Below are 13,818 nucleotides of genomic sequence, written 5' to 3'. Positions count from 1 at the left end.
CCCCTCGCTTAGGAACACTGAGGCAAAGAACTCGTTGAGGAGTTCAGCCTTGTCCCCCCTGTCCGTCACCAATTGTTTCTGCCCATTTAGCAGGGGTCCTATTCCTCCCTGGACTTCCTTTTACTCCCTATATATCTAAAAAACAATTTCTTGTTGTCCTTTACTTGGGATGCCATCCTCAGCTCCATGGTAGCTTTGGCCTATCTAACTGCTCCCTACAGGTGTGAGCAGAGGAGGTATATTCGTCTTTGGTGATTTCTCCCTGTTTCCACTTTTTATGTGCTCCCCTTTTGGCCCTTAGGCTGCCCTGGATTTCTCTGGTCAGCCAAGGAAGCCTCCTGGCCCCTTTCCCTCTTTTCCCTCGCATCAGGATCGTCTTGCTTTGTGCCCGAAGGATCATTTCCTTAAGGCACAGCCACCCTTCTTGGGCTCCCATCACTTCAAAACTCCTACTCTGCAGTGCGTCCTTGACTAATCGTCTGAATTCATTGAAATAATCGTCTGAGTTCATTGAAATCTACATGTGTAGATGTGTGACATTTACTGCACAGCTAATTAGTCTACTACGTAGTAAACATCTCGTATGGATGCACCCAGTTAATATTACTACATGGCATTTTATGAGTTAATGCTGATACTTCTGTTCCTCTCAGAGCTTCAAACCTCCTTGATAGCTGCAGGGATGGCAGAGTTCAGGGTTAACAGTAGGAGACAGGTGAGGTAGGGCAAACCTCTATGAAGAGAGAAGGAAGCATCTATGAGGCTGCCTCTATGCCAAGGGACCCTCCAGAATTTGCATGAAACTTCAGGGCTTCACATGTTTGGGGAATTAAACTCCATAGCTATTCTGTTGGAGGGTAAACACCATGCTTTCTACAGAAAGATATACCGGAAATTCAGCAAGAAGACCCTCCCAGAAACTGTATCCCCACTCTAGAAAAAACACATATGGAGGATGGACCAAAGCCCATGGAATGACTTTAGGTTTGGACCTGGCTACACCTGATCATTTAATGGCAGAAGCAGCAGCTCAATGATACGAGATGCTCAGCTGTGCCTACATAGTGTAACATATTGCAAAGGAAACTAAACTGTTAGCCTGTGAATTAGCTGTATATGTTACCTGTCAAGTAAAATGCATGCCCTTGAATGCATTTCACCTTGACTGTATCTATTTCTGTTGAAGTAAAAGGCAGCCTTTATAGCAGATTTTAATCCTGGAGAGGATGGAAGTTTCCCGAGATAGATTTTAGCTTTTGTCAGCTTAAAGGATCACACCCTTTTGTCCCACAGTCTTAGAAATTATAGGTCCTATCCCCTGCAGGAGGGACCCATCTGTATGGTCAAATGCTCTGAACTCACACTTACTACTGACAAGTGAATTATAAAGAATTAGCACAAAGGTTTACTACAGAAAGAGACATCATAAGAACAAAAATTGTATGTTAAGACAGAGATATGAGACAAAATGGACAACTATATATGATCTTACCCCTGCATCATTACCCTCAGTAAATGAAAATTCTCAGCAATCAGTTTCATACCTAAATGGCTGATGGAAGTAACTCAATTACTACCATATTACTACATTCAAGCTGTACCATAACACACAAAATACATTAATATCAAATACTGTAATCCATATAGACATCAAAGTAATAGGAATAAAAACGTCTTATCATTAGCTACAAATAGATACCAAATACAGCATAGTGAATCTCAACACAATCTTGATATTAGAGACTACACACTAAATCAGCACACAGGACAGAGACTACACACTAAATCAGCACATCTGATTCACGATATGCAAAATATATGCACAATACTTCAAGAATCTCCAAAATGCTTTGTTTTGAGAATTTGGTATTCTACTGTGGGCTAGAATCTGAGCAGACCTACTGAGACGCACACTAATGTTATATGGTACATCCCTGGAGGTGGCTTGGGGATGGTATCACCTCGAGTCTCTACATTTTCATACTTTCTTGAGCTACAACATTTTTTTTATCTGTTCAATTTTAGTAATGACCTTCTTTATTAATTTTACTTACATCTTGTTGGATGCTCATAATGTACCTAATACACACAAGTAACCTGAGTACATATTGTTTATCTTTAATAAACCTTTCCTTCTTCATCCCTCCCTGCAGGATTTGCTTTTCTAAGTCACTCCCAGGTGAAAGCACAAAGTACACCAAAAAACTCACCATCTTCTATTTTGCATAATAAAATGACATCATTGTGATCGTTAGGTATCTTGTTAGGTATCTTTTTGTGCAGGTAATGGAGGTAAGTTTGCACAACTGAGTTGCTGGAAAGAAAATGGATTTACCCACTTATGGCAAAACCTGGGCAACGATACAGAGAAAATAAGATAGACATAGACATAAAAATGGTGATTTATATATATAACACTATTTCTCTTGTACTCAATTTAGATTATTGTATGGCCTTCATCCTTGGGGTGTCTGAGCATCTTGCAGCAGGTACAGAACTCCATATTTAATATTGATGCAGTGACCAGTTCAGCCAGGGGCTGGGAGGCTACTCACATGTAGGAAAAACTACAGCTTAAAACAGTGTGTGGTATAACTGTTCTGTCCCTGCACTTGCTCTTCTCCAGAAAAAGAGAGGTGACTCTTGAGGTTGTCAAAGCTAGAGCCTGAAAAAAAAATGCAGGTGTTTCAATGTCTTTAATGGAAAAGGGACTTGAACTGCAGTCTTCCGCATCTCCCATGAGGGAGACTGAATTACAGGGCTATAGTCTCATCCTACACAGTGAACACTTATTCTATACAATGTGAAAAAGCTGCAGCAGGTTATATTGCAAAAAGCCCTCTTCTTCAAATAGCCAATTGCTTAGTGCATAGGATATGCTTCTGGAGAGGCAGGAGACCTAGTTTCCTGATTTGGTGCAGGGAGTGGAGTACTTCTCTCCTACACCCTAGGTGAGTGCTAGTCCAGGGACCAGCACCGTATGGCCCACAAGCTGGATCCAAACCATGAAGAGACTGGATCTGGCCTGAGGCAGTTCAGGGAATTGAGATCTTGCTCCACTGACAGCAGCAGAGGAGGCATCCAGGGGCCTAGCACCTGCTGCATTCATTTTATTCTCTCTGCTGCAGCAGGGGCAGCATCCCCAGGGGCCTAGCGTCTGCCTTTTTCTAATCCCCTCAGAGCATCTGCTGACTCCAAGGGGTACAGGGCTGCAGCTTGCAGTCAGAGCTGGGTCATAAGCAGTGGCATATGGTGGCAAAAAAGGTTGCCACCTTTTTGCTCTAGTCCTGGAATAGGATGGATAGTGGAACAAATACTGGAAAACTCCCAGCTGTCATATGTAGGCTTACACTGGGTATGCTGCAGGGCAGTGTACACATCCTGCATAGTCAAGTATACGTACCCCATCGGCAAGCAATGGCAACTCTACAACCTCTTCCCCAGTCTTATAGGTGCCATGATACTCCAGTTGGCTGAACCTGTCATCTTCTCTGGTCTCGGAGTGCTTCCCCATAAGTGTCAGGCCTTGTTTCTTTACCACACATTGGACAGAGCCTCAGAGTTCCCCCAAGTCTGAGCCAGACTTCAAGCTATAGCATCCTATTCATCAACTATGCCTGTTCCTAGCAGCTACAATCGGATTTCATAACTGTTTTTCCCTCTGGGAGCCTGTGCCCAATGGATTACAGTGAGCAAAAACATCCTTCTTAAAATAAAAGTGCCATTCATTTAGCCATAGGAAGGAAGCATAAGAACAATATTTTAAAGCAAAATCCTTACCCAGAGTTTAATCATACTCTTCATGTGGATCCCTGACAGGTTTATTTTTCCAAGATCCCCACACTGCAGGTTATGGAGGATCCTTAGCTCAGAACCCCATCTTTTTCCCTTGCGAGTTTCTCTCTAATCATTCGGAGTCTTTGATCTTGTTCCTTCAAAGGGACCAAATATTCCTGGGAAAACTTGCCCTAATTGATGCCCACTTCTGGGCACTAAAATGAGTAGCTCTCGCATTGTCACTCAGTGTTTACTAGATGTTTGCTTCCATCTCCCCCTTCCTGGGTTCATTTCCTGATGCTCCAAATATTGAATTCACTCCATAAATGCACAGTAAACATCATAATACTCTGGTCATAATCATTTACAATCAGCTCCAAATCTGCCACAGGACGCAATTACTAGTTGACAAAGGACCACGTTAACCTTGATTTTACAGTGGCAATTTAATCTGCTTCTGTTTGGGGACAAGACAGCCTAAAACTCTGTTTATTTTTGTCTATGTACATCTGCATTTGCATATGAATCCAAAAATAAACAGTTATCAGTTTTCATGCCAGCAAACAGACCCACAAAGGAGGGAATCCAGTGAGTAAACCATAAAGCTCTGTTGTTATTCACTCCAGGCAAGTCAAAGCAACTAGTTCAGCTCTGGAGTACAATGTACATTAAACTATAGCTTTTTACCATAGTGCCACATGCAGCGTGCCATTTGCTGAATTTTGCCTTATTGAAAGAACTTTATTGGTACTCAGTGAAACTGCATAAAATCTGCTCTGCTCTGTTGACTGGGCCACCCTCCCCCCCAGTAAGACTATAAAAATGAGACAGTGGAGCGATACAAAATGCTGAGTTGATTGGGCATTTCAAACAGCTTTACTGCTGAAATGAAGAACAGCTTGAGAATTCTTTGGACGTCCTGTTTATACACAGGCATGTTTTCAGTAGGCCAGATTTCAATTTTTTCACATATCCATCTGAAGATATGAAGATTCTCTGATATTTCACAGGTATCAAGGGTCAAAAAGTGAGAAGGATCCTGCTATCAATGCTCTGCTCCCACTCACAATGCAGAGCAGACTGACAATTAAACTGGGTCTGCTGCTGACAGACAGGAAAATGTAATTCAGTACTAAGAGCAACCAAGATCTCCTGCAATCAGTTCAGTATAGATAAGCAGTCAAGAGCCTGTATTTTGTCTCACTTCTCTCAGGAAGAAATCTTACAATACTTTTCTAGCTTCTTGCTACCTCCCCTCCATCAACCTCCATATTAACTGTCTATAAATTTGCATATTTGCTTTCCAAATCTCAGATATACGATCTCAATATCTTAGACACATCTGAGATGAAGATTTCAAGATCAGTTGTGGGCTCACATTTAGTTTGTTTGGTCTCCCCTCAACTGTTTGACTAGCCATGACAATACTCTATACTAAGCATTGATATACTTGATTCAGTTGCTGAATCTGATCATTCATTACATTTCTTTGCTTTCCTGAAATGTAATCACTTCATATATTTTGTAGATTTAAGACCTGCAGTCAGTAACGTAAGAAACAGTTTGAGTTTGTGGAATAAAAGAATCTACCATTACTCGAATACAAGATCAGGTTTTAGCATCTTGTCTTACAATTGCATATAATGAAGCCACATTAAACTATCATTAAAGTGCTGCCAAAAGCAGCGTGTGCTCAGTAATGGAAGTCAACTATGAAGTTGAATAAAATGTAGACAAGACTAAGAATGACTATAACACATGTGGTCTGTAACAGGCAAACTTACTGATGGGAAGGTAAGGCAGGGTGAAGGGGGTGCACGTGTGTGCCTTTAAAATAATAATTAAAAAAAAAAAAAATAATAATAGGGCAGGGGTTCCCTCCAGAGATCCTCCAAAAGTTTATGCAGAGAAGTTGCAAGGTAACCTGGGCCAGTTCCAGCTCATGGAGGGCAGGTCCACACTAACATGCAACAGGCTTAGAGGGCAACAGGGGGGTTCTGGGTGCAGTGTTTGGGAGCCTGCTCAAGAACTGCCAGGCATTTAAAGCTGGTGAAGAAACAGGAATCTTTGGAAAGGGGAAAGAAAGGCACAGCTGGGCTCAGGGAGTGAAGAGGAAGTTGGAATGTATTCAATGTAGTGGCTCACTATGGCTTTAAAGAGTTGGTGCTGAAAGAGACTGAGTGCAATGGGCACTACCATATCTTATTCAGATGGTGTAGGGTATTTTTTTTCCCAGCTTAGATCCAGTGTAGTCCCTATTCTCATCAGCCTCTTGTGGGCCAAGATCATCTTAAATGGCAACCTGTAGCTGAGGGCATGGACTTGTCCAATGCACTGCAGGGAAACCCCCCTACTAGAGTCTACTATAGTCTCCCACTAGGAGGATCTCAGCTACAGGCTTATTTTATGGAGATGGGAGATTATACCTTGACTTTAGCAAGACTTTTGATAGTCTCCCACAGGAAGTATGGGTTGGATGAATGGACTGTAAGATGGACAGAAAGGTGACTGGATTGCAGGACTCAACAGGTAGTGATCAATGGCTCAATGTCTAGTTGGCAGCTGGTATCGTGTGAAGTACTGCGGGGTTTGGTCCTGGGGCGTTTTGCTCAGTATCTTCATTAACGATCTAGAAGATAGGATGGAGTGCACCCTCAGCAAGTTCTTCAGGCAGTATTAATGGTACTTCTCTAATGACTTGAGGTATCTCCTGTACACTGTCCACATCTCAGCTCCATATAGTAAGGTGGGGATCCTGACTGCTTGGTAAACCATGAGCTTGGCTTCAGATCTGATGTCATGATTTTCAAACACTCATTTCCTCAGGCTTCCAAAGCCTGCACTTGCACATTTGAGGCAATGTTGGACTTCTTTGGTGATGTCAGTCTGCTGAGAGATGGCTTCTGAGGTACAGGCAATATTTGACGTTCTCCAGTCTCACCATAAATCTGAATTACCAGAGTTGGGGACTGCTCATTAAGAGCTTGTTGACGGAGGACCCAAGTCTTCTGAACGTTAAGCCTCAGTCCCATTTTCTTGTATGCCTCAATAATCATGTCGACGATTGCCTGAAGGTCTGCTTCCAAGTAAGCACAACTACAGCATCATCAATGTACTGGAGCTCAATGACTGAGGTTGGGGTGGTCTTGGTTTTGGCTCAGTCAGCTGAGGTTAAACAGCTTACCATCCATTTGGTAGTTTAGTTCCACTTCAACTAGAGGCTTGCTGGTGGTCAGATGTAGCACTGCAGCAAGGAATATCAAAAAAAGTGTTGGGGTGATGATGAAGCTTTGCTCAACTCTCATCTTAACCTCAAAAGGATCTATGATAGACATGTTACTGAGAACCATCCCTCGCACTGTCATGGAGCAGGCAAAAAATGGTGATAAATTTTGGTGGGCATCCATACTTCATAAGGATCCTTTACAGCACTTCTCAGTTGACGGAGTTGAAGGCTTTCATGAGGTCAAAGGGCACGTAGAGAGGTTTATATTGTTCCCAGCATTTTTCCCGCAGCTGGAGAGCAGTGAAGATCATGTCAGATACGCCTGTTAATGCCCTAAATCCACACTGAGATTTCAGGAGGAGCTCTTCAGAAGTGGAAGGTGACGGGGTTCAGGAGAGTTCTCACAATGATCTTTCTTGTGGTAGACAGCAAGGTGACCCCTCTAATTTACAACTGAACCCATGTCCTTTCTTGAAGACTTGCATCATGGTGTCCCTGAGGTCATCTGGGATTTCTTCATCATTCCAAATCTTAAGACATGCAGCCGTGATGTGAGCTCCTCTTCCCCCTGCTTGAAGATTTTGGCAGGGATTCCGTGAGCTCCAGGTAGATACTTTGTCCTTCATCTGGTGGATGGCTCTTGTCACCTTATCAAGAGTTGGAGAGATTATGGCTAGGATGCTCTTGGGTAAAGAAAAGGATGTTTCCAAGGATGATGGAAAGGAACAATTGGAAAAGCCTTAATACTACTTCAATGATCTGTCTAAAAGAACAAACCAACTCCCTTTGATAGGAGATAGCATACATACAAAGTTAAAACTATTGATTTCAAAGTGGATACTCTTCAGCCAAGCCAAGAAAATACAATGGAGTGTGACTTATGAACTCGTATAGAACAAAATCTAGGTCAGTGGTTCTCAGCCAGGGTGCTGTGACTCCCTGGGGTGTCTTGAGATTCTTTCAAGGGTGCCACACTGTTAGCAATTAGGTTTAAAAACATGATCCACAAGATAAAACCCAGAAACTTCAAATAGAAATCCATAGTTTTGGTCTCTCTGAGGTCTTCACAAAAGCAAAACTACTTTCAAAAAGGCAAAAAAATTAGCATGAAAACTAAAAAATGGCATTTTCCATGGAGTGCCTCAAGTCTATCCAAGGGTGCCTTGAGTCTAAAAAGAACCAGTGATCTAGGTGGTTAACTCCTGCAAGTATGACATCTTTGTGACAGCATTGGTTACTGGTTGTCTTAGAAGAAAGTGAAGAAAATTCTAGCTATAACCAACATTAATAAGGTAACCTCATTGCATATCACATTTCAGTCTCGTGTAATGAGCAGGAACAGAGCACACACTTCTCTAGGACTCTGATCTCCATCCATTACCCGAGACACTGTATAAATGCCAAGAGAAAAGTATATTCTAGTTTTAAGTCAGACTGATAACCATTTAGGATGCTAAGTGATGTTTTTGAAACTTGGTTACCACTTTCCCAGTGATTTTGCCAAGTAGAGTTTGGATCCAGGATAATACAGAAAAACCTTCAGCTTGCACTGGTGCATCAAAGTCCGAGGAGAACTGTTGCAATCTTCAGGTCAGATTCTTCCCCCTCCCGCCCCAACAAAGTCAGTATATTCTGAGTTTCATCAGAAAAGAGGGACTGGATCTAAGTGGCCTGCTGCTGCTGTTTGCCAATTAAATAAAGCTATAAAAAGTTTCCTGGCTATCTAGCTACATTAGTCCATACTTTTGAACGAGCAGCTCAAACATTCCCCAAAAGACAACAACATTTGCATCTTCCACAATATAGCTACTGCTGATAGAACTGACATTACATAATGGTGCAACATGGAGAAAACAAGTTATGCACATGCAAAGATCCTGACCTAAATTAAGCTTTTCAGGTACAGTGAAGTCTACAGTGTAGAGACAGTTAGGAAATGAAATACACAAAGTGCATTGGGCAGCCCTGTTCTTTTATAGGCTCGGATCCAAGTGTCCAGGTTTACAAGGAGTATTTGTCTGCACAATCCATAAGTTCAGGCAATTCTTAAAGCAGGTAGATTCAACTTTGGATTCATTTTTGGAGTAAGGAGAGAGTGGAAATTGAGGTAAAACATTTTTCCAGTTTCTTTGTTCAATTCTAGATTTTAAACATCTCTGGCATAAATACCTGAATGGAAAACACAGACAGCATGGCTAATAAGACTGAACACCTTCCTTCTTAGTGGCAAGGTGCCTCTACTTAAAACATTCAGCTTTCTTATGTAAAGGACTAAATCATTGCTGCATTTTCTAAATACAAAATAAGCCAGCCATAAATAGTAGTTCCTTAATATAAACATGGGGAAAAAAAAAAAGTGTTCAAACAAGTTACAGCACTAATATAACAGCTTATAACACAACTTTTATTAGAAAAGTTATACATAACAGCATCAACTATTTTCAAGAATATTAACCCTGAAAAGCAACAAAAAACAGACTAACAAAACGTGTAACAAGAAAAACTAATGACCTTTTCTATAATTAAACATTCAAGTTATCTACAATGTCTCTTTTTACAAAGGGGAAAATCATGGTTTTACAGGCACATCATGTTGAAAATAAAGCTGCAATAACTATTTTATACAATTAACTTTTTCAAGATTTATTAAAACATGGTCATTATGTAGTCTCAATTTTTAAAACATTCACATAATTTTACACTTGATTATACACTGAAATTTCAGTCCCAAAAAAGAATAATTTCACAAAAGTGCCAACATTAAAACCAGAACTTTCAGTGTTAATTTTGCCCTTAAAAAAAAAAAAAAAAAGTTAAGACGTGTTTCCATAATCAACATATTCACATAATTTGTTGTGCTATCTGGTCCTAACAGTAAAGCTGCATTCTTTATAGTAAAACCAAATAGGACTTCTGCAAAGCTGTTAAATACATTTTGAACAGAGGAGTGTGCATTATTGGAAAACTGATACTAAAACCATAAATATCTCTGAAGAGCCATTAGTACACTTTACGCAATATTAGTTTTATTAAATGGAACTATGCCTGCTTGTATGGTATATTTAGTCTGCTGCCATTTCAATATAGGTGGTGTCTAAATTAAGCATTTTTACAAAGGCAACTTGTCCAACTTCTCTTACGTTCATATCTTTGTTTAATAAAAAAGAATAAAAAAAGATCAGATAATTTACAATCTAGAAGTCTGTTTTTAAAAGTATGGACTTTGTACACAGCTCTACAACATTGATATTTTAAAGTTTAAATGAAATTACTAAAATGTTTATTGCCTGCCTATTAACAGTAATTAGCCATTACCAGTAGTGGACCGCAGTGAAAGCGATAAGTAAAAGGAATGTTTTGTCTTAAAACATTCAATATGTGGTCTGTCCTTTCTGTAAGCAATAGGATCAATTAGAAGAAGTGTTTTCCAGAGACACCCGTTTCCCTTTAGCATCAAAAGGCTATGAGGTCCTACTGCAAAAAATTGCAGTGACAACAAGCCAACATATGAGGCACTACCATTCATACCGGCAGCTGTAACACCACCCATGGTACAAAGGAAGATACTGACAAAGATCTAGGGAAGGAAAAAAAATCACTAGTATGGAAAGCAGACTGACATTTTTGGACAAATTTGGCAAAAATTTTTAATCAGACAATAGATTGGCCATTCAGGTTTACTTGTGCAGGTTAAAATATCATTGCTGAATAAAGCAAATCAAATTATAGTGAGTCATTTCCATTGTTACTCAATATGACATGCACCAATATTGCACACATCTGCTCTTAATCTTTAAAACAATCTTTGTCTCTGGGTCCTTGAGTTGTTTGTCTTGCTTCTGCAATTGAAACTCAAGTCACCCACCCCAGCAGTGTCACTAAAATCAGAAGTGGTAAAATACAAAAACCAAAAAGAAAAAAGACTTTGTACAGACAATAAAATCCAAAATTTTCTAAATCTGTAGGCCCTACACATGGGGCAATATGTACGCACTAGTGAAATTAACACTAGCTCTGCTGTATCTCACCACTCAAATAATATGGAATCTGGGACCAGGTGTTGCAATGATGTCACTGTAAGGCTCTTCCTGTGTCAGCTCTATAGCTTGTTGTTTTTTAAGTACCAAGAAACTGTAGAATTTTGCTGCTGCTTGTTTTCTATTTGTATTTCTGCACAGCTCCAGCAAACTGATAGATTCTGCTCCAGTCTTAGCAAGAGCTCTCTGGAAAACAAAACACAAACAGGAACACAAAGTTAGTCGATATGCCAAACAAAAGTAAAAGTTCTATATATACACACCAAGAATGGCCAATGTTGACAAGTCATTCAAACACTGTCAGAGATTTAGCAGCTTTAGCCTTGAGTGCATAGGCAACAACCAGTCTAGAATAATGGTGGTTTCCAAGCTTTGAGGCTCCACCATTCAGTATTATGGGAAAAATAAGTCTCTATCCCAGTACTCAGTGGTTCTGAGGTGGTCTTTTTTACTGCAGATCTGAGTGCTACTTTTCTGCAGGAAGAACAAATTAGGTTCACATGCAAGAACAAGGATTTCGTATCAAGAGAAGGAAAACAAGAGACAATTTCTTTTTCTTCTTGAAGGTGTATCAAGCAGTTCAAGCCTCAACTAGCAGTACTATCAAACCACTGTGTACTAAATGACTGATCAAGGTTCCCTCTAAGGTGCGCACAGCCATGCACAATTGAGTGTGGCCGCGCAGTCTTTTCAAGGCTGCATGCCAAGAGGCTGGGGTGGGGGGCTGGTGTGGGCTCCGCTGGCTCTGGGGAAGTGCTCCGCTCCCCCGCATCAGGGCCGGGGAGCAGAGCACTTCCCTGGAGCCGGCGGAGCCCGTGCCAGCCTCCATCCCGCCCTTCCCCCCCCTGGGGGAGGAGCCGCTGCCTGCCCCAGTGAGGCTCTGGAACACTGCTCCGCTCCCCCGCATCGCCTCAGGGAGCAAGGAGGCACGAGGTGTTAGGGCCGGGGAGCGGAGCAGTGTCCCGGAGCTGGTGGAGCCTCACCTCAGGACAGGCAATGACTCCTCCCCGGAAGTGAGGCAAGGCAGGGATGGAGGCTGGCTCCGCCGGCTCCGGGGAAGTGCTTCACGCCCCGGGCCTGATGCGGGGGAGCGGAGCACTTCCCTGGAGCTGGGGAGCCCGCACCAGGCTCTAGCTCCCACCCCCGGCCCCTGCTTCCCGGCTCCAGCCTCTGGCTCCAGCCCCCAGTCCCCTTTGGTAAGTGTCCCACGCCGGACCGAGGCGGCACGCTCATGGACCACTGCTTCTTAGGGGGAACATTGCCTGTGATCCAACTGTTAAGTGTTACCACCATAACTATCAATGGATCAGAACCTATATTTCTATTATTTAAGAGGAACAGGAGTCAAATTTCAGAGACAGACGTAGTAGCAAGGTTTGATTGTGCATGATCAAAGGTGACCAAACTAATCAACTATGCTTCCCAATGGCAGGGGAGAGGCTGTATTTAATCTCAGTCAACAGAACTCAGTCCATGCAGTCTTCCAAAATGGATAAGAAATTCTGCACTGAGAAGTCTGAATTCCTTGTGATCTTTCATCTGAACTTATAAAAGATACTTTACTTGCCTGTACAATAATTTTCCTAGTGCCTCATGTGGAGCCTGCATTTTGCTGGCCAGAGGTACAAACAGAACTGCTATACCAGACTCTAGATGAATCAGATTAATTGGCTCCAGATTCACACAGTATTATTAGCATTTTGCAAATATTACCATTTTTTGGATCAGGGAAATTATGATAGAGGTCTATACAATCATTAAGAATATGGACAAAGTAAATAGGGAACTGCTGTTCAAGTCTGAAAAATACTAGAATTAGTGGGCACCCACTCTTATTAGCTGGAGAGGATTTTAAAACTAACCTGCATATAATTAACAAATTACCATAGAAGGTTGTAGAGGCAGATGGTATAACCAGGTCCAAAAAAAGGGTCTGGACAACATTCATGGACACATTAATACACAGGCTGGCAATGTTTTTGGGCTGAGTGCCAAAAACCATACAACCTCAACTTGGAAGATGCTGACATGCCAGGGGTAGATGTCAAGGGAGCTGCAAAGGGCCTGATCCTTGCTGTGGCAGCACAGCCCCGATCCCTTCCCTGCTGTCTGCCCAGAGGCACACATGCAGCTGCCACCAGCAATGAATGGGGGAGAGCAAGGCTCCTGTTTGGGAGCGATACATGTGGTTTCTCTTTCCTTCCCCATGCTGTTGCTCTCGGGTCTGTCTTGCCAAAAAAGCTCCAGGCTTCTCCCATTCCTTTGTACTAGAGCTTGGGGGTGGGGGGAGGAATTGAGGGGAGCCAGGAAGGGAGGAAGGAGTGGCACTAAAACCTGGAGCAGGGCAGGGGGCACCCAGGGGAAGCAGCTGCCCTTGTACTCAGGGGCTGGGGAGGGGAGGGCACAAAGCAGGACAGGGGAAGGCTCCTGCTGCCCTCACCACTGCGTGCAGTGTGCGCGTGGCAGTTGGGATTGGGGCACACACATCCCTCCTTGCCCCCCTTATGGGGGTACTGTACTAGGGACAGAGCCTGATGGGACACCTCCCACCTGCCCCCCCCGCACACATGCTTCCCACTGCTGCATGAATAAGCAACATCTCCTCCTCCCTCCCCAGCAGCAGCGGGGTAGGCATGGGGTGACAGTGCAGTAGGGCACGCAATGGCAACAGGCAGCAGGGAGAAGGCAGCTGCCAGGGCAGCACAGCGTAGGGGCAGAGCTGCTGGTGCTCGAGTGCTGCTGCTGCTGCTACCACCATTGCTGCTGCTCCCCCCTGTA

The 13,818-nt window shown here is 42.7% G+C and overlaps 1 protein-coding gene across 2 annotated transcripts in view; it reads right to left on the bottom strand.

Annotated features, from left to right (window-relative positions):
- Positions 1-9,369: 9,369 nt before the first annotated feature.
- Positions 9,370-13,818, bottom strand: part of RAD21 (RAD21 cohesin complex component) — a 31,605-nt gene continuing 27,156 nt past the window's right edge. For both annotated transcript variants that reach the window (XM_025191273.1, XM_006035105.3), the window contains exon 14: positions 9,370-11,226. In XM_025191273.1, coding sequence (XP_025047058.1) covers positions 11,035-11,226 — 192 coding nt within the window. In that variant the 3' untranslated portion in view covers positions 9,370-11,034. The remainder of the gene's footprint in view (positions 11,227-13,818) is intronic.

The sequence above is a fragment of the Alligator sinensis genome, unplaced genomic scaffold, assembly GCF_000455745.1.
Source record: "Alligator sinensis unplaced genomic scaffold, ASM45574v1 scaffold11_1, whole genome shotgun sequence".
NCBI classification, from domain to species: Eukaryota; Metazoa; Chordata; order Crocodylia; family Alligatoridae; genus Alligator; species Alligator sinensis.
Note: the sequence above shows the minus strand (reverse complement) of the source record. Positions and strands in the feature narration are given on the sequence as shown.